Raw genomic sequence first — 20,108 nt, 5'->3', positions numbered from 1 at the left:
AACATCGCTCTGTTCAAATGCTGAGACATGATCTGATCTCTTTTTGTGATGTGAGATGTCAAAGTGGTGAGAGTCACTCCACAGCTCTGAGTGTGGTGATGCATTCAGGGGACCTGGAAACAGTGGGACGTCCCCGCTCTGCAACTTTTTATCTTGAAATCAAATTTGGACTTTTTTTCTCAACATTCACAATCAACTGTTTTTTTTACTGTAATTTAAATTCAATTAAAAATTCAAAATATTGATGTTAAACTGGACATTTAAACTTTTGTTGAAGTGCTTAATGAAATTAACCTTCCTCCTCTGTGTTCTTCCTCTCTCCTGGTGTTAATGCTCTTCAGTGAGGTTATTTATTACTTAAACTCATAGACTGTATAAAATATGGACGTAGTATCCGTGACGTCACCCATCTGTTTCTGAACACTGTTTTGAAGCCAATCGTCAGCGGCAGACATATTGCTTCCGTCAAGCTGGTGTGTGACGTAAAGAGGCGGGCTTTGAGCCTCCTAGCCAACAGCTACAGTGTTCCTGTAGTCAGCTGTGCCTCTCATTGGAAGACTAGTAATCTCAATATCATCGAAATTGCCGCGTTAGAAAGAAATCCACCCCCCTCACAGTGAGAGCACATCGAGAAATGAGCTATTCAGACTACACTCATCTTTTGTACCAGACTGTAAACATGTTTATTTCTGCTGCAAAGATCGTCTTTTTCCCAATCATATCTATGTGACTTCCGGTACTTCCGGAGCCAGCCTCAAGCGGATCCTCGATGAACTGCAGCTTTTAACACTTCCGCATTGACTCATTTTTAGACCGGAGGTTGCCGCTTGCTTCAACTTCAATAAAGTTGTCTGACTTATTTTGAAACGGACAACACACAACCGGAAGTACTTCTAACTGGAGCGCGTGACTCTGTCTTTTTAAAATGGTGACTGGTTGGCGCGATAATTCTGTCTGAGTGTTTTTGTCTTCATGGTAGAGTTTAAGGAAGTTTGATAGAGAGCTAGCTGTGTTTGTGAGAGTTTAAAATGTCTAAAGTCCACACACTGAGAGGTTTAGTGAAGCAGAGACTGACTGCGGCTGCTGAAGAGATATTTGAGCTGTTTGAAAGAACGATAGCAGAGTACGAGGAGCAACTTAGTCGATCAGCAGAGGAGAACCAGCGACAACAGAAACTACTGGACGCTGTTTACAACCCGGAAGCAGGTTTGATTACTCTCTCTCTCTTTTCATTACTCTTCTTTGTTTATTAAATTAAACAAGCCACTTTACAACACGAGGGCGGCTCTATTCTAAGCTCTACGGTCAGTTAACGGCCGTCAATGGTTACAGTTTCTGTTCCTGGAGACAATCTGCATAAATGAGCATCAGACAACTCATCAGGTTAGTCTGAAACAGGTCAGCCACATGGCTGGGTATAAACACTGTACCACAGAGAGGCCGAGTCTCTTACATATCCAGATAGACACCACTCTGTGAACCTACCTGCCAAAATTAGACTGTGAGAAATAGAGAGATTTTCGGGGGTGTTGTATAATCCGCCTATACCCAGCAACCCCGTCCATATATTCCCCTAAACTACAGATTAATACATTTAATAATCAGATGTGTAAGTCAAATCCTTTAAATGTCTCTTCATTTCAAGGCTCACAGTAAAAGAAGCAGTTTGTGCATGCCTGTTGACAGTGCCTAATATTCAGTATTTTTAGACTTAAATATGAAAAGACATAAGGGGTATTCATTTCCTGTCAGTCAAGACTAGGGATGCACGATATTGGCTAATCTGCCGATATTGTGATATTGTCCAACTCTTAATTTCTGATACCGATATATTCAGGCTTTTTACACCCAAACTGTTTGGTAACGTCATAACCATAGACTGTATAAAATATGGACGTAGTATCCGTGACGTCACCCATCTGTTTCTGAAGAGCTGTTTTGAGACCAATCGTCAGCGGCAGCCATATTGCTTCTGTCGAGCCGATGTGTGACGTAAAGAAGCGGAGTTAGCCTCCTAGCCAACAGCTGCAGTGTTCCCACAGTCAGCTGTGCCTCTCAATGGAAGACTAGTAATCTCAATATCTTCGAAATTGCCACGTTAGAAAAAAATCACCCCCCTCACAGTGAGAGGACATCGAGGAATGAGCTATCTAGACTACACTCATCTTTTGTACCAGGCTGTAAACATGTTTATTAAAGCTGTAAGATCAGCCTTTTCCCATTCATGTGTATGTGACTCCCGGTACTTCCGGAGCCAGCCTCAAGCGGATCCTCGATGAACTGCAGCTTTTAACACTTCCGCATTGACTCATATTTTTAGACCGGAGGTTGCCGCTTGGTCATAACCATAGACTGTATAAAATATGGACGTAGTATCCGTGACGTCACCCATCTGTTCCTGAGAGCTGTTTTGAAGCAAATCGACGGCAGCAGCCATATTGGTAATGCGGAACTCAACTAGGCAGAGTGTGACGTAGTGTGAGTCTCTTAGCCAATGGCTGTGTGTTCCCGACCGGGAGTCACGTCAGTCATGTCCTTATTTGGGCAAAACTCATAATCTTAATATCTTCTTAACCGTCACGTTAGAAAAAAATTCACCCCCCGTACAGTGTGTGCCATTAGAGAGATTAGCGTTGTAGGGCCAAGCCGTTTTTTGAACCAGGCTGTAAACATGTTTATTAATGCTGCAAAGATCGTCTTTTTCCCATTCATGTCTATGTGGTTTCCGGTGTTTCTGCAGCCAGCCTCAAGAGGATTTACGATGTATTGCAGTTTATAACACTTCCGCATTGGCTTCATCGTTTGAGACCGGAGTTTGCCGCTTGGTCATAACATATCTCCTATTGTGGAGTTAACACATTATGCCTAATTGTATTGTTATGCCCCACTGGAAGCATGCATAAATGCATCATGGCTTTCCAAATGTACACACTGTTTGGGCAAAATAAAGAGAACAACTTCAACTTAAGTTATGGAAAAAAGTGCCCATATGGCACTGCCATATTTATTATTTTTTAGAGATTTTAGTGAGAAACATTTTGCCTCAAACAACACCACAGACAATATCAAAACAAGGAAGATGCATATATTCAGTCCAGAGTAATGAACAAACATAATCCTCTTCATTCCAAGTTCAATGACTGAGGGAAATGGCCATAACTTGGCAAATAATACAATCATTCAATTATAAACTGGGCTCCATCGCCCTGCTCTCTCAAAATAATAAAAACAAGAAAGATTCTTCTTGAGATGGGAGATCAAATTTGGTGTATTAAAGGAAGACGCCTTGTTTCCTCCTCGTGTAGCTAACGCTTTGCAGTCATTGCAAATGTACGATTCATAGGTGACACTTGGGAATAGTTCCAAACCACGGACATCTCTTGCACCGGGCGAGCAAGCTTGTTAGCCACGGTTAGCAAGCCACTATGCAGGCTCGGAATTGCTAAAACCTACCGAACAAACATCGGTTATAAAAACCAGATACCGATAATTCCCAATAGTACATTTTTAAGTCAAAATAGGCCGATAGTATCGGAGGGCCGATAATATCGCCCATCCCTAGTCAAGACACATTTTCATGAACTCTTAAAAAACTTCTAAAATATTTGTGTTCATTTTATATGTTATTAAAACTACTCCTGATATTAACTCTTTATGATCATCACTAGACTCTAATGTTTACCTGCATGTAAAGGGTTTGAATACAGGAGTCACTGTACCATGAATCTACATCTCCATGTGCTTTTTAAAGTCATGATCTGGGTCCGTCATCAGCGAGCAAGAACAGGGGGACACCCCTCCACAGAGGGATGGATGACATCATGCATTAGTTGTTCATGTCACCTGCGCTGTTGTATTTCAGTGTTTCCTGCAGACGTCCAGCAGCTGGTTGAGAGTAAAGAAGAGGTTCCCTCCAAGCAGCAGGAGAGGAGCTCCAATCCGGACCAGGAGGACCCACCAGAACCACCACACATTAAAGAAGAACAGGAGGAACTGTGGATCAGTCAGGAGGGAGACCAGCTCCAAGGACTGGAGGAGGCTGAGACTACCAAGGTCACTTTCACTCCTGTCCCTGTGAAGAGTGAAGGTGATGATGGAGAGAAACCTCAGCTCCTTCACCGGTTTTATCAAGCTGATGGAGAGGACTGTGGAAGACCAGGACCAGCCAAGAACCCAGATCCAGAGAGAAATTTAAGACCAGGATGTAGAGATTGTTCTGAACCTGTGACGGACAACAGCGATGATTGGAGAGACGCAGCAGAATATCAGTCCACGTTGAAGATCCACAAAAGACCGAAGCCTGGCGAGAAGTCCTACAGCTGCTCTGAGTGTGGGAGAACATTCAAGAAGAAACGCTTTCTGACCAAACACATGAGAGTCCACACCGGAGAGAACCCCTTCAGCTGCTCGGCATGTGACAAAAGCTTCATGAGTAAGCAGGGTCTGAGATCCCACATGGTGCAGCACGGCGGGGAGAAACCGTACAGCTGCAGGGGCTGTGACCAGAGGTTCTCCTGGTGTCAACAGTTAAAGAGACACAAGTGTGTCGGGGGTCCGGCTTCAGCTTCATTAGGACCAATCAGTGATGAGGAGTGGTACGGATAGCTGCTTTACAGGAAGTCCTTCTTCAAACCCCTGACCCTCACAGAGAAGGGCTCACCTCCTCTCTCATCCAGCAGTGAACTCCAGTGTAATGAATCTGTGCAGGGCTGTGATGTAGTACCTCTTTTTAACCAGCAGGTGTCACAGTTGCCATGTTTTTAACAAGCGAGCGATGCGACCCTAGTGGTGAGGCTTTCAGCAGTGTGTCTGCCCCCTGGTGGCTGGCTGCAGTATAGGTAAATAAAATCTGTCTCCCCCATTCATTTGAATGGGGGAGCAGTCAAACTTTAAAAAATAAATACACGTGGTACGAATGTTTCTCACATCCGTATGCTGTGGTGATATGTAGTTATTATTTGACTGTTTTGTGTTCAAGGCCTCTTTTTTCTGAAAAGTTTCTTTTTCGTTAGTTATTAGAGGTTAAAAAACGGGGTTTTACTTCCTGTTTCCTTTGATTCACAGCCGCCGTAGAGTGAAACTTCAAAGGACACACAGCGTCTTGTGATGTTACACTGTATGGCGGAGCTTATTACAGTGGCTTCACAGGCTCTGGCTTCACAATGGCGGCGCCCAGTAGCGGGATTTTTTGGCTTCAGACCCGTACAACGGGAAGAGGCGGAGCAACGCTGTCCATTTTTATTTACAGTCTATGGTTTTTAATCAGGTACAGCTCTCCAAAGGTTTAATCTCAGGTTTATCAGCCTGACTGCTTCTGGAAATAAAACATAGTGACAACCTCCATGATTAATGTTTGTAGAAAACGAGTGCTGGAAGTGCTGTATTTACATATTTTAACGTGGGAGTGTTGATGTTTAAATAAACAAACTTCATGGAAGTGGACGGAGGAAGATCCAAGCATGCATGTGATTGAGGAATAGCATATTAGATCAGATATTCATTTGTACTTGCATGAAATCTGGTTGTTTTAATCAGGATTATGCTAAAATATATTCTCCCCAACTATATTTAAGCTCCCTATTAAGAGCCAACCTTCAATTTAGTAATTTCGTGGTTTATGTCATTAATTCTCATGGACAGTTTCCAACCTTGAAAATTCCCAGAATTTTGCAACCCTAGTTTGAAGACAAGACGAATTATCATTATAATTATATTATATATATGATATTATGATTATTTTATCGGATTCATATTTCTATCTTATTTCCATAATATATATAAGAGTGTACTGTAATGACTGATTTTTTTGATTCCGATTCTACTGACGACACTTCTTCCTCTTAATTTAAACAAATGTCGATGTTAAACTGGACATTTAAACTTTTGTTGAAGTGCTTAATGAAAGTAATCTTCCTCCTCTCAGTGTTCTTCCTCTCTCCTGGTTTCAATGCTCTTCAGTGAGGTCATTTATTACTTCAACTTCAAAAAAGTTGTCTGACTTTTATTTTGAAACGGACAACACTCAACCGGAAGTACTTCTAACTGGAGCGCGTGACTGTTTTATCAAAATGGCGCCGTGGTGAAACAGCGTTTGAGTTCCGTGTTTGTGTGGAAGCTGAATAAAGCTGCTCTGATGACCCTTCAGAGCCTCCGTATGTTTAAATAAACCTCTGAACGGACTTTCTGATGTTCACCTGTTTCTCAGGGATTCACCTCTGACTCATCTCCAGGGAACTACAGCTATTCAAGTTAGCTTAGCACGCGAGCTGGAGGAAGGAAGGAAGGAAGTTTGATAGAGAGCTAGCTGTGTTTGTGAGAGTTTAAAATGTCTAAAGTCCACACACTGAGAGGTTTAGTGAAGCAGAGACTGACTGCGGCTGCTGAAGAGATATTTGAGCTATTTGAAAGAACGATAGCAGAGTACGAGGAGCAACTTAGTCGATCAGCAGAGGAGAACCAGCGACAACAGAAACTACTGGACGCTGTTTACAACCCGGAAGTCCTCTTACACAGAGCAGGTCTGTTCTCTCTTCTTTTACTCTCACCGATTGCTGGTTGGATTACGTGTTCCCGCCTGTTTGCTAACCACATTAAGTAACAGAAGAATGCTAACTGCGTTAAATAGCAAATTAATTACAAAACATTAGCGACCCTACTGCGTACAGACCTCAGCCACTGCTGTTGTTACAAAGCTGATTCCAAATGTCCCGCCCCTTCTTGATTCTGTTTGATCGGTGATCAAGAAGTGACATTGATGAGCCCAGCGGTGTTCACAAAGTTGATCTGGAAATCACTGCATTAAAAACAGACATGACTCTGTAGTGGAAGTCACTGCATTGAAAACAGACATGACTCTGTAGTGGAAGTCACTGCATTAAAAACAGACATGACTCTGTAGTGGAAGTCACTGCATTAAAAACAGACAGGACTCTGTAGTGGAAGTCACTGCATTAAAAACAGACATGACTCTGTAGTGGAAGTCACTGCATTTAAAACAGACATGACTCTGTAGTGGAACTCACTGCATTAAAAACAGACATGACTCTGTAGTGGAAGTCACTGCATTAAAAACAGACATGACTCTGTAGTGGAAGTCACTGCATTAAAAACAGACATGACTCTGTAGTGGAAGTCACTGCATTAAAAACAAACATGACTCTGTAGTGGAAGTCACTGCATTAAAAACAGACATGACTCTGTAGTGGAAGTCACTGCATTGAAAACAGACATGACTCTGTAGTGGAAGTCACTGCATTGAAAACAGACATGACTCTGTAGTGGAAGTCACTGCATTAAAAACAGACATGACTCTGTAGAGGAAGTCACTGCATTAAAAACAGACATGACTCTGTAGTGGAAGTCACTGCATTAAAAACAGACATGACTCTGTAGTGGAAGTCACTGCATTAAAAACAGACATGACTGTAGAGGAAGTCACTGCATTAAAAACAGACATGACTCTGTAGTGGAAGTTACTGCATTAAAAACAGACATGACTCTGTAGTGGAAGTCACTGCATTAGTTGTTCATGCCACCTGTGTTGTTGTATTTCAGTGTTTCCTGCAGACGTCCAGCAGCTGGTGGAGAGTAAAGAAGAGGTTCCCTCTGAGCAGCAGGAGTGGAGCTCCAGTCCAGACCAGGAGGACCCACCAGATCCACCACACAATAAAGAGGAACAGGAGGAACTGTGGATCAGTCCGGAGGGAGAGCAGCTTCAAGGTCCGGAGGAGGAGGATATCAACAACATCTTTGTTGAACCTCACAGGTCCTCACAGCTTTATCAAAGATGGATGGAACAGATAGAAACAGGATTTGAGGAAGAGGACTTTGGAGGACCAGGACAGGATCCAGCGGGACATTTACAGCCAGTGACTGAGGACTGTTTTGAACCTGAGACTGATGACAGTGATGATTGGAGAGAGAGAAGAGAATGTCTGTCAGGTTTAAAAAGACCAAAGAGAGTGCGGAAAAACATTCAAAGAGAAACAGCATCTGAACGTCCACATGAGAATCCACACCGGAGAGAAACCCTTCAGCTGCTCTGTGTGCAGCAGAACTTTCACCCAACAGTGGCATCTCCACCGTCACACCAGGGTCCACATGAGAGAGGAACCCTTCATCTGCTCCGAGTGCGGGAAGACATTCAAGGACAAAGGGAACCTAAAAAGTCACCTCAAAATCCACATGGGAGAGAGACCCTTCTGCTGCTCCGTGTGTGGGAAACGTTTCCATCAGAAGGTGTCTCTGAACATACACGCAAAGATCCACACGGGAGAGAAATCCTTCTGCTGCACCAAGTGTGATAAACGCTTCACGAGTAAGCCCAACCTGAGGTCGCACATGGTGCAGCATGGGGAGGAGAAACCCTACAGCTGCTCCGTGTGTGAGCTTAGATTCAGTTATCACAGGCAGCTGAAGAGCCACACGTGTGTCAGCGGGCAGGCGCCTGACTATACGCTTTAAGTCTGCCTCCAGGACAGTGACTGATAGACGAATCCAAAGAGGAGGGGCCTGATAACTGAAGGCTCTACCTCCCATACTACTTTTAGACACCTCAGGTACAACAAGCAGGCTGTAAGTCAACTTTTCGTAGTTTCCTCTGACGCCCTGAAATCTTAATAAGCCTCTTTTTCATTATGATCAGTATACATGTACCATTAAGGCGATCTAGGCTCTTCTGCATCTTTCTGGCCCCGGTCTATCTTCCTTCAAGAGAGGAACGTTGAGCACAGAGAGGTTCCTGCATGGACTTACAGCCCTGACTGCAACGTTTTTAAAGGCTCGTGTACTGATTCAGACGAACCCACTTCCACTGAGTCAAACTCGCAGTCACACCAAAGTCACGACTCCATCAGCAGCCGATTGCTATGAAAACAGTGCCTTGTCCTTGAGCGCCATTTTTACATTAATTTAGCAGCTTTTTTTAAAATCACAGAATGAATTTAAGTGTATTTAAATCATACGTATGAATCTTTGTTTGTTATGTGTGTTTCCTGTGTCGGGATACAGTGTTTGTGAGGACTTCTGCTGCTAACGGGCAAATTCCACCAGATCTGTGTCCGCTCCGTCACAGCACCGGATCTGATAGGTTTCTATACTAGTCAGTGTGTTGACTTCCACTGGATCCAGGAGTGCGGGAAATGTTTCCACGAAAGAGGGCATCTCATACGACACATACAGACTCACGCTGAAGAGAAACCCTTCACCTGGGGGAACAAATTTAACCAGAGGTAGCATCTCAGCAGACACACGAGTGTTCACCCAGCAGAAAAAAACCCTCCAGCTACTCCGAGGTTCCTTCTGCAGGGACGCAAAAAACTCACACGAGAGAGATACTGGTCCGCTACGGATCCTTCAGAGGAGAGCCGTCTCACAGGGTTTATTTTTATTCTGACTCTAGTTTGTCTTTATTATGTGAATATATATTTGTAACTGAGCTGATGAAAGCAATAAATGAAAACTGTGGGACAGTATAACTGTTTTTTTTTTAAATTTTTGATGGACTGAAAATGTTTGATGTGTTGGTTTATGTTAACATCTGGTGAGGTAAATTAGGACTTCATCAGACTTCAACCAGAATTGCTGTGGTACTGTGAAAACCTCTGACCTGTTGACTCCAGGCCTGGCTCCGCTCATCATGACTTTGGTTTGTTGTTGTAGTTAAGTGAAATACTATCTGGTGATAACACTGAGTGTTTTATTCTGAAAATTAACCGGATGTTTTCATTTTGTTTTGGTGAAACCTGACTTCCTGTCCCGCTCCATCTGCTCTGTTGAGATTGATGTGTCGTTCTCCGGCATCCGGCAAAAATAGAAGTCTTGTGTATCTGATCCGGAGGACTCCGACCTGCCGGATCAGATACGCAGCTGAAACGCAATGGAGCGGATCCAGTGGAAGTTAACACATTGACTAGAATAGAAACCTATCAGATCTGGTGCTGTAATGGATCGGAGACGGACCTGACACGGATCCGGTGGAATTTGTCCGTCTTCCGTGCTGAATCTACTGTGAACTTGAGGATGTAAGTCAGTTTCATTTTACACTTCAATAAATGGGAATATCAGCAAAAAGGGAATGTATTTTTGGACATTGATTTCAGGACCGCATATATATTGAATAGTTGTTAGGAACATCGGCATCACCTCCGGTATGGTTCCAGAGGTTGATCAGGTGTCTCAGACTTCACAGACTCAGGTTGGCTTTTGACTTCTGACATGGAATTATCAAGTCACCACGCGACTCTACGGACCTTCTGCATCTGATGCCACAAAGTCCGCCCACCAGAGCCTGGACAGCAAAAATGACATGGTACTTACCAGGTCCTAGATCATAGGTTTGTATAGGTCTCACTTTGACAACTACAAACAGATAATAAATACAAACACAATTAATGGGCGCGGACTTGGAGTAATGGTTAAGTTGCGCGCCCATACAGGAGACTGACTGGGTTTGAATCCAGCCTTTGGCCTCTTTCCTGGATGTCATTCCTCAACTCTCTCCCAGTTTCCTTCACTATCCACTATCCTCTCCTCTGTGAAAATAAAGGTGTAAAAGCCCCAAAAATATAACTCAATTTTTTTTTTAAAAATAAATACAATTCATGGAAAACATAAAAGGCAATTTGTGTTTTAAAAAATAAAATGCTATGTATTTATTTACTGTTGAATGTTGCTTTTATTATTGCTATGTTGTAAGGGGACTCTGAGTGTCCAGAAAGGCGCCTATAAAAAATGAATTATTATTAAAAATTATTAAAATATACAGATTCATTTAAATATTTTTCTCCTTTTATACAGTAATAGAGAGAATTTATTAATAGAAATGTCTTAATACACAGCAGAATGTCTTAAAATAACCTGTGAGAAGAGGTTTCAGTGTTGGTGTTTCGTTTCCTAAAAAAAAAAATCCAAACTTTTATTTTGAAGGCTGCAATCAACGCTTGCCCGGAAGTACTTTTCGATCAAGACGTGTTACTCTGATTTTCCAAAAAATGACAACGAGTCGGAATAATTTTGTCTCCTGGGTTTCGGAGTCGGGTTTACAGAGTGTGTAAGCAGCAGTTTGACCCCTCAGAGCCTCCCTATGAGTAAATAAACCTCTGAATGGACTTTAAAGCTGACTCATTTTTCTTCTCTAATTTAAATTACAGTAAAAACAGTTGATTGTGAATGTTGAGAAAAAAGTCCGAATCTGATTTCAAGATCAAAAGTTGCAGAGTGGGGACGTCCCACTGTTTCCAGGTCCCCTGAATGCATCACCACACTCAGCGCTGTGGAGTGACTCTCACCACTTTGACATCTCATATCACAAAAAGAGATCCGATCATGTCTCAGCATTTGAACGGAGTGATGTTCTCTGAGGCCTGAACAAACAACACAGCCACAGTGTTATTAGTGTTTTATTCATCCTTTAAAATCAAAACAATCAGAACTACAAAAACAAACACTTCCTGGGGTGCTTCTCAAAGCTCTAAACGTCCATCCTTGCGTCTCTTCCTCGCGTCTTAGTCCCGCCCACCAGAAATGCGAGGAAATGAAACCAGAGGAGAGAGGAGAGAGGAGATTTGTATTTAGAAAAACGAGACGTCCTCTCCTCCAGAGCGTCACGTGAAGCGACGTCGATTTGTGATGACGGCTTTAACAGCTGTTTGTGTCTGCACACATGTTCACTGTAATAACTCTGATCAATATAAACAGTGACAGAGCTCTGTCTCTGTGTTTACCTGTTTAACACACACCTGTTTAACACACACCTGTTTAACACACATTTTCACTGTAATAACTCTTCCATTCCATTCCATCCATTATCTTGACCGCTTATCCCGTTGGGGGTCACGGGGGGCTGGAGCCTATCCCAGCTGGCTTCGGGCGGAAGGCAGGGTACACCCTGGACTGGTCGCCAACCTATCACAGGGCTAACACAGAAAGACAGACAACCATTCACGTACACACTCACACCTACGGGCAATTTAGAGTGATCAATCAACCTGAGCATGTTTTTGGATTGTGGGAGGAAGCCGGAGAACCCGGAGAGAACCCACGCATGCACGGGGAGAACATGCAAACTCCACACAGAAAGGCACCCGCCCGGCCGGGGATTCGAACCAGGAACCTTCTAGCTGTGAGGCAACAGCGCTACCCACTGCACCACCGTGCAGCCCTCACCACCGTGCAGCCCTTGTAATAACTCTGATCAATATAAACAGTAACAGAGCTCTGTCTCTGTGTTTACCTGTTTAACAAACACCTGCACATGAAGAGAATCAGCTCTCTGTTTATTCTGTCCTGAAGCATCACGGATCGATTCATCAGTAAAATGCCTCATTATTAAATTATTTATTACTTCAAGGGAAAATATAAACCATGCAACTCTTTTAAAACCCTGTGCTCATTTATGATATGAAACTTTATCAACCTGACAGGAAATATAACAAGTGTTTTTACTAACAGACAAACTTTACTGTCAGACTTCTCTTCATGAAGAAAATGAGAACAAACAGGGAAACTAACAGGAGGAATAACTGATCATTGATATATATTATATCTATGATATTAGACTCTATTACTCTATTTCATTAGACAGTGAATCTGACAAAATCAATCATATATAACATAATCCATCCTCTGTTATATTGAATTTATGATTTTGCGATCAGTATTTTGTTTTTAAAACTCACATCAAACATTTTGTAATCTCAGCTCATCACACACAGACTGTTTAGAAACTGACGTGTGTTTATGATCTGTTTCAGGGCACCCTTAGTGACTGTTTTAAGGTTTGTTTCAGGGCACCCTTAGTGACTGTTTTAAGGTCTGTTTCAGGGCACCCTTAGTGACTGTTCTAAGGTCCATCTTTTCTCTGTTATTAAACTCAGCTGATGTTACGTTTCGGTTAAGTCTGAGCCGCTGCAGCATCCAATCAGTGAGAGGTATTCGATAAGGGGGCGTGTCTGTCAGAGAAAAGACTTCCGCAAAGTCTGCTCTCGTGTTTCCTCGATTATCCCTCCTCGGATCAGTCTCCTCGCTCCTCTCTCCTCCAGCAGCGTTTAGAGCTTTGGGATGCAAGTTAAAATGGCGCGTCAGTAAGTACTTCCGGTTTGGCCGAGGAGCGAGGAGCGAGGAGGGAGGAGACTGTAGTTTAGAGCTTTGAGAAGCACCCCTGGTTATCTGGCTTCACTAACCCTGAAACAGGAAGTCGCTTTATTGAGCTGATAAACTGAGCCAGAGTTACTGTGAGAGCGTTTACATGAACTGTACGATGTAAACAACATATCATCACTAACATGAACAAGTCTGCCATCAGCTGATCATATCTAACAGAGTGAACTAGTAAACACACGATGCAGACTAAAATCAGAACAGCTGCAGTGACTGAATGAAGGAAGAACAGGCGGATCAAAAACAAACATCCAAACAAATAAAAGACAAAAATCACTCCTGTTCATACTCTGCAGCTGATTCCTTAATCCCATTAATCTGGTGATATCTATGACAGTTCAGACGGAACATTTCAGCTGCAGCGTGGACGTATCAGAGGGTACGGGAGAGGATGAGGGACACTGGAAAAAACATGTAAGGTGCAATATTTTTATTTAATTCTGACTTTAATCTGAGAATTCAGACTTTAATCTGAGAATTCAGACTTTAATCTGAAAAATTCTAACTTTAATCTGAGAATTCAGACTTTAATCTCAGAATTCTGAATTTAATCTCAGAGTAAAACTTCATCCACACTCAGATCAGCTCAACAGTTGCTCTCTGATGTGAACGTCCGTGTGTCTGATGAGAGCTTTTATGTAGTAATAGCTTTTCTTACACACAGAGCAGCTGAATGGTTTCTCTTTCTCGTGAACACTCATGTGTCTGCTCAGATTTCCTTTGTCTTTAAATTTTTTCCCGCACACGGAGCAGCTTAGGAGTTTCTCTTCCTTGTGGATACGGATGTGTCTAAGAAGATTCCCATTTTGGTTAAACCTTTTCCCGCACCGAGAGCAGCTGTAGGGTTTCTCTTCTGTGTGAGTTATCTTGTGACGCTTCAGAGAGTGCCTCTGACCGAACCTTGTCCCACACTGAGAGCAGCTGAAGGGTTTCTCTCCTGTGTGAGTCCTCATGTGTTGAGCTACCATTCCTTTCTCCCTAAATGTTTTCCCACACTCAGAGCAGCGGTGTGGTTTCTTCTTCGTCTCTTGACTTTCTTTATTTCTCTGCTTCACAGAGTCTAACCCTGACTGATGTTCTGTCGTCTCTCCCCATTCATCACTGTCTTCAGTCTCAGCTTCAGAAGTGTCTTCATCCCCGCTCCTGTCTGGTCCTGGTCCTCCACACTCCTCTCCATCAGCTCCTGTCTCCATCTGTTCAGTTTGTATTTGAGACAGCTGTGAGGACTGAGGTTCCTCTTCATCTTCTTCTGTTTTCAAACCCTCTGTGTCTCTGTTCTCTTCAGTTTGGTTTTCATGAAGCTGTGAGGGCTGAGGTTTCTCTCCATCATCATCTTCACTCTTCACAGGGACAGGAGTCAATGTGACCTTGGTGGTCTCAGTCTCCTCCAGTCCTTGAAGCTGGTCTCCCTCCTGACTGATCCACAGTTCCTCCTGTTCCTCTTTATTGTGTGGTGGATCTGGTGGGTCCTCCTGGTCTGGACTGGAGCTCCACTCCTGCTGCTCAGAGGGAACCTCTTCTTTATTCTCCCCCAGCTGCTGGACGTCTGCAGGAAACACTACAGTCATGTCTGTTTTTAATGCAGTGACTTCCACTACAGAGTCATGTCTGTGTCTCGCTAATGTTTTGTAATTAATTTGCTATTTAACGCAGTTAGCATTCTTCTGTTACTTAATGTGGTTAGCAAACAGGCGGGAACACGTAATCCAACCAGCAATCGGTGAGAGTAAAAGAAGAGAGAACAGACCTGCTCTGTGTAAGAGGACTTCCGGGTTGTAAACAGCGTCCAGTAGTTTCTGTTGTCGCTGGTTCTCCTCTGCTGATCGACTAAGTTGCTCCTCGTACTCTGCTATCGTTCTTTCAAACAGCTCAAATATCTCTTCAGCAGCCGCAGTCAGTCTCTGCTTCACTAAACCTCTCAGTGTGTGGACTTTAGACATTTTAAACTCTCACAAACACAGCTAGCTCTCTATCAAACTTCCTTCCTTCCTTCCTCCAGCTCGCGTGCTAAGCTAACTTGAATAGCTGTAGTTCCCTGGAGATGAGTCAGAGGTGAATCCCTGAGAAACAGGTGAACATCAGAAAGTCCGTTCAGAGGTTTATTTAGACATACGGAGGCTCTGAAGGGTCATCAGAGCAGCTTTATTCAGCTTCCACACATACACGGAACTCAAACGCTGTTTCACCACGGCGCCATTTTGATAAAACAGTCACGCGCTCCAGTTAGAAGTACTTCCGGTTGAGTGTTGTCCGTTTCAAAATAAAAGTCAGACAACTTTATTGAAGTTGAAGTAATAAATAACCTCACTGAAGAGCATTGAAACCAGGAGAGAGGAAGAACACTGAGAGGAGGAAGTTTACTTTCATGAAGCACTTCCACAAAAGTTTAAATGTCCAGTTTAACATCAACATTTTGAATTATTACTCAAATTTAAATTGCAGTCAAAAACAGTTACAATGTTAAAATGTCATTTAGCAGACGCTTTTATCCAAAGCGATGTACATACAAGAACAACACAAGCAAAGATCTAGACAAGAGGAAACAAGATCAGTACGGGTAACAAAGTGATTCAAGTCCATTTGGATGCAGGTACTGCCAAGCAGTGTAAAGGCAATGCACAACTGTAGCTGGAAGACATGATCTGCCACTGGGGACAACAGTGGAGAACAGTCTAGCTAAGTGCATAGTGCTTCCTAAAGAGCTGGGTCTTTAGCTGTCTTTTGAAAGTAGAGAGGGACTCTGCAGATCAAATGGAGTTGGACAATTCATTCCACCATTTAGGGGCAACAGAAGAGAAGAGTTGAGCTAGTGATTTTGAGGCCTTGTGTGCTGGAAGCACTAGGCGCTTTTCAGAGGCTGAGCGTAGCGGGCGAGAAGGGCAGTAGACCTGGATGAGGGGTTCCAGGTAAACTGGAGTGGTTTTGGTGATTGCTTTGTAAGTCATGATTAGAGTTTTGTATCTGATGCGAGCTAGAACTGGAAGCCAGTGTGGCGAAATGAGCAGGTGTCATGACTCATGTCTGTTGAAGACCAGACGTGCTGCTGCGTTCTGGATCATTTGCAGAGGTTTAACTGTGAATGCAGGGAGGCCTGCCAGTAGAGAGTTGCAGTAGTCAATGCGTGACATTACAAGAGCTTGAACCAGGAGCTGTGTTGCATGTTCTGTCAGGTAGGGTCTGATCCTCTTGATGTTGTAGAGGGCAAAACAGCAGGACCGAGCAATCGAGGCAACATGAACCTTGAAGGTTAGCTGGTCATCGATCATGACACCCAGATTTCGGTCAGATTTAGTGGGCATGTGGACACCATGGAGTGAAGACAGGTTTCCCGGAGCTCCGCCAAACAGTGACAAATAAGATATCTATACAAAGTCATCCCTACCTTACTTCATGAAAATACTACGTTCAACTACACTCTAAGCAGTCTGTCGATCCCTTTGGTACATACGAAAGATAATTAAACACTTTAACGACTCTTGAGAGAACTTCGGAGCGGGCCGCTGTGGGGGCCCTGGATTCTTCTGTCCCAGCTAACGCTACCTGCAGTGCTAAATACCCCTGTCTAGCTTCGCGGCTAGCGCTGCTATTGCTATTTGGCTAGTCCACTTATCAACGGAGCTGGCACCGCAACTACGGGGCTCTCTCGACTCGTCTACAAAACTGATTTTGTTTTCGACTAGACTGATCAGGATTCTTGCTAGACTGCCGAAATGGTTGATAAGAGAGAGGCCTCGAAGACTCGTCTTAGGAAGCACCCGGCGGAGGCGGGCTTCGGCGGAGCCCCGGTCTTGCCTAAACAATCGAGCCCGCAGAGCACCTCTCCAGGCGGTGAGAAACACCACGAAGACCAGGGTGCACCGCTTGACACAGGTACTTTTACCAGAGCACTGGAGGGCTTGAAACGGGACATTTATGACAAGTTGGATTCAAAGATTGACACTTTCTCTCAAGCTCTCCGCACTGAAGTGGCAGCAGTTAAGGATGAACTAAAATCATCTTTAGATACCCTCCAGTCCACAGTTAACACACAAGGTGCAACTATTAAAGACCTCGAACTCTCTGCTACCACATGCAGTGATGACCTTTTTTCCCTTGGTAATACAGTTACTGCTTTACAAGATGAGGTCAAAACGCTCCAGGCTAAATGTGAAGACCTAGAGGGTAGGTCAAGGCGTAATAATATTCGTCTAATAGGTGTTCCGGAGGGTCTGGAGGGCTCTAGCCCAAGAGAGTTTGTTTCCCATCTTCTGCAGGACATTTTAAAGCTGGAAGAGGCGCCCCTCCTGGATCGTGCCCACAGGTCCCTCAGAGACAGACCTGGGAATGGGGGGCCGCCACGGCCTTTCATCATTAGGGTTCATTATTTTCACCTTAAAGAGCAGATCCTTCGCAGGGCGGGGGAGGCTGCCCCCCTTCTGCATCAAGGGAGGAGGTTATCCATCTTTCCTGACTTTGCCCCCTCGGTTGCTAAAAAGCGGGCAGGATTTGGGGATGTCAAGCGCCTCCTGCACTCCTGCTCGGGGGTCAAATTTGGCCTCTTTTATCCGGCTGAACTGAGAATCACCCTCCCAGGAGGAACCCGTCACAGATTCACCGATCCAGCAGCTGCAACTGACTTTGTTAAGATGGAGTTGAAGAGGGCTGCCTCTCCAGACACACCATGATGGGATCGATGGTACTGCTACAGTGTATCCTTTATTAGTCAATATTGGTAAGCCAGTCTTGAACAATTTATGTTGGACCAAAGTTAAGACTATTTTCTACTGAGTTGTCTCGATTAACAGCTGTTTCAAGTTTTTCATCTTCAACTTCTTACTGGTTTTACCTTTTTATTTTATTTTATATATATTTTCATTATGACAATGATAAAATTTACCATTGTTATTGTTATTATTATTTAATAATACAAATTTAGACTACATGTTATGATGTTGTCTGTGCCAAAGGTTAAATTTTCTCCTACAACCTGGCCGCAATGATCGGTGGGATGTACTCTCACCTGTTTACATCTATATAACTGTCACTGTTTTGGCTCCAAGAGAGCTCGGATAACCCACTGAGTCTTCTATGCTTCGCTGGAGGCACTTGGTGGTTTGGTTACAGGGGGTTGCGCGCATCTTGTTTGGGAAGATGCTTCAGCAGTTGGGAGTGAGTTTGGTAGTTTATATGTTCATGTTTATTGTTCTGTATGTCTTCTTTGATCTTCTGATGCTACTCGAAGGGCTATTCGCATCCATTATTTTTTTCTTTGTGACGAATGTCTCAACAACCTAATGTCAGAGGACAACCAGCGGGTAATACACTCAAATTCTGTACTTGGAACTGCAAGGGGTTAAATCAGCCAATAAAGCGAAGTAAGGTGCTCCACCATCTTCAACACATAGGTGCCCAGATAACCTTTTTGCAGGAGACCCACCTAAAGGTTTCAGATCAACTCAGGCTGCGGAGAGGCTGGGTAGGTCAGTTGTTTCACTCTGCTTTTCAGAGTAAGGCCAGAGGTGCCGCTATTTTAATACATAAATCAGTACCCTTTATCTCTTCCAATGTTATCTCCGATCCCAATGGCAGGTATGTTATTGTTGTCGGGAGCATTTATAACACCAAATTGATTCTTGCTAATGTATATGCTCCTAATTGGGACGACAATCATTTTTTTTCTACACTCTTTTCTAAACTCCCAGATATGTCCTCGCACCATCTAGTCCTTGGGGGTGACTTCAATTGCTGGCTGGGTCCCCTGGATCGCTCTTCAAACAAACTTAGTAATCAGTCTAAATCCTCCAGAGTTATTAATGCATTTCTTCAGGAATTCTCAGTCGTTGACTCTTGGCGTTTTTTCAATCCCACAGGCAGGGAGTATACATACTTTTCTCCTGTTCATCACACCTATACTCGCATTGATTACTTTTTTCTGGATAATAGACTCATACCGTGTGTCCGTTCCTGCTCTCATAATGCTATTGTCATATCGGACCACGCCCCTGTAGTTCTTGACTTGCTGGTGGATGGAGGACCTCCTCGCACACCATGGCGCTTTAACTCTCGCTTATTGTCCGATGACAAGTTTGTCTCTTTTGTTTCTGCCCAAATCGATCTTTTTGTGGCCACAAATGAAGCACCTGGTATCTCGCCCTCTCTCTTGTGGGAGACTTTTAAGGCCTTCATCAGGGGACACATTATGTCCTTTACAAGCTATGACAAAAAACAGAGGGAAAAGAGACTGAATGAACTTTCGACTAGAATATTACAGCTAGATAGAATGTATGCAGTCTCCCCCTCCCCATCGGTATATAAAGAGCGTCTTTCTCTACAAGCAGAGTTTGACAATTTGGCAGCCGTACGAGTTGAAGAACTATTACTTAAATCCCAGCATGCACATTATGAGCATGGTGATAAGGCAAGTAAGCTACTCTCTCACCAACTTCGCCAGATATCATCCAATCACCAAATTCCTCAAATCCGAACCTCCGAGGGTGTAACGACTGATCCTAAGGTAATCAATGACAAATTTAAAGATTTTTACTCTTCTCTCTATGTTTCTGATCTATCTGCGGATTCCTCAACCACCGACTCATTTTTTGACACTCTTAATATCCCCACTGTGGACACACCACTGAAGCTACAACTAGAAGAGCCCATAACACTTGTCGAGATCTCACGGGCGGCAGGCACATTACGGTGTTCCAAATGTCTGGGGCCGGATGGGTTCCCAGTTGAGTTTTACCGTAAATTTATGGTTAAAATAGCCCCTCTCTTACTGAAAATGTTCACATACTCGTTTGACACTGGCTCGTTTCCCCAATCTTTAACGCAAGCTTCTATTTCATTAATACTAAAAAAGGATAAGGACCCCCTTGCTTGCGGCTCGTACCGTCCCATTTCTCTACTTAATGTGGACTATAAGATACTAGCTAAGCTTTTAGCCTTGCGTCTGGAATCTGTCCTACCGT

General features: G+C 43.6%; 2 protein-coding genes across 3 annotated transcripts; one reads left to right on the top strand and one right to left on the bottom strand.

Annotated features, from left to right (window-relative positions):
* The first annotated feature begins 866 nt into the window (after positions 1 to 866).
* LOC117812748 (gastrula zinc finger protein XlCGF57.1-like) lies at positions 867 to 9,476 on the top strand. Its single transcript, XM_034683661.1, has 5 exons — positions 867 to 1,206; positions 3,863 to 4,595; positions 4,677 to 4,690; positions 7,555 to 7,765; positions 7,959 to 9,476. The coding sequence occupies exons 1-5, from the start codon at positions 1,029 to 1,031 to the stop codon at positions 8,461 to 8,463; spliced, it is 1,641 nt and encodes a 546-aa protein (XP_034539552.1). The 5' UTR covers positions 867 to 1,028; the 3' UTR covers positions 8,464 to 9,476.
* A 3,683-nt stretch (positions 9,477 to 13,159) lies between these two features.
* LOC117812351 (zinc finger protein 771-like) lies at positions 13,160 to 15,510 on the bottom strand. 2 transcript variants are annotated; one of them, XM_034683052.1, is made up of 2 exons: positions 14,906 to 15,510; positions 13,160 to 14,704 (listed from the first exon to the last, which is right to left on the bottom strand). In XM_034683052.1, the coding sequence occupies exons 1-2, from the start codon at positions 15,096 to 15,098 to the stop codon at positions 13,740 to 13,742; spliced, it is 1,158 nt and encodes a 385-aa protein (XP_034538943.1). In that variant the 5' UTR covers positions 15,099 to 15,510; the 3' UTR covers positions 13,160 to 13,739. The 2 variants fall into 2 exon arrangements, with proteins under 2 accessions (XP_034538943.1, XP_034538942.1); XM_034683051.1 differs by having other exon boundaries at positions 13,160 to 14,716; positions 14,906 to 15,509.
* Positions 15,511 to 20,108: the final 4,598 nt, after the last annotated feature.

The sequence above is a fragment of the Notolabrus celidotus genome, chromosome 5, assembly GCF_009762535.1.
Source record: "Notolabrus celidotus isolate fNotCel1 chromosome 5, fNotCel1.pri, whole genome shotgun sequence".
Lineage (NCBI taxonomy): Eukaryota > Metazoa > Chordata > Actinopteri > Labriformes > Labridae > Notolabrus > Notolabrus celidotus.
This window is presented reverse-complemented; position numbering and strand designations above follow the sequence as displayed.

Excerpts from the sequence above, each read along its gene's own strand:
- LOC117812351 (XM_034683051.1), bottom strand. The coding sequence starts at position 15,098 with ATGTCTAAAGTCCACACACTGAGAGGTTTAGTGAAGCAGAGACTGACT. Across the intron at positions 14,717-14,905 it reads AGTCCTCTTACACAGAGCAG|TGTTTCCTGCAGACGTCCAG; the intron begins GTCTGTTCTCTC and ends ACATGACTGTAG.
- LOC117812748 (XM_034683661.1), top strand. The coding sequence starts at position 1,029 with ATGTCTAAAGTCCACACACTGAGAGGTTTAGTGAAGCAGAGACTGACT. Across the intron at positions 1,207-3,862 it reads TGTTTACAACCCGGAAGCAG|TGTTTCCTGCAGACGTCCAG; the intron begins GTTTGATTACTC and ends GTTGTATTTCAG. Across the intron at positions 7,766-7,958 it reads ATCTTTGTTGAACCTCACAG|AGAGTGCGGAAAAACATTCA; the intron begins GTCCTCACAGCT and ends AAAAGACCAAAG.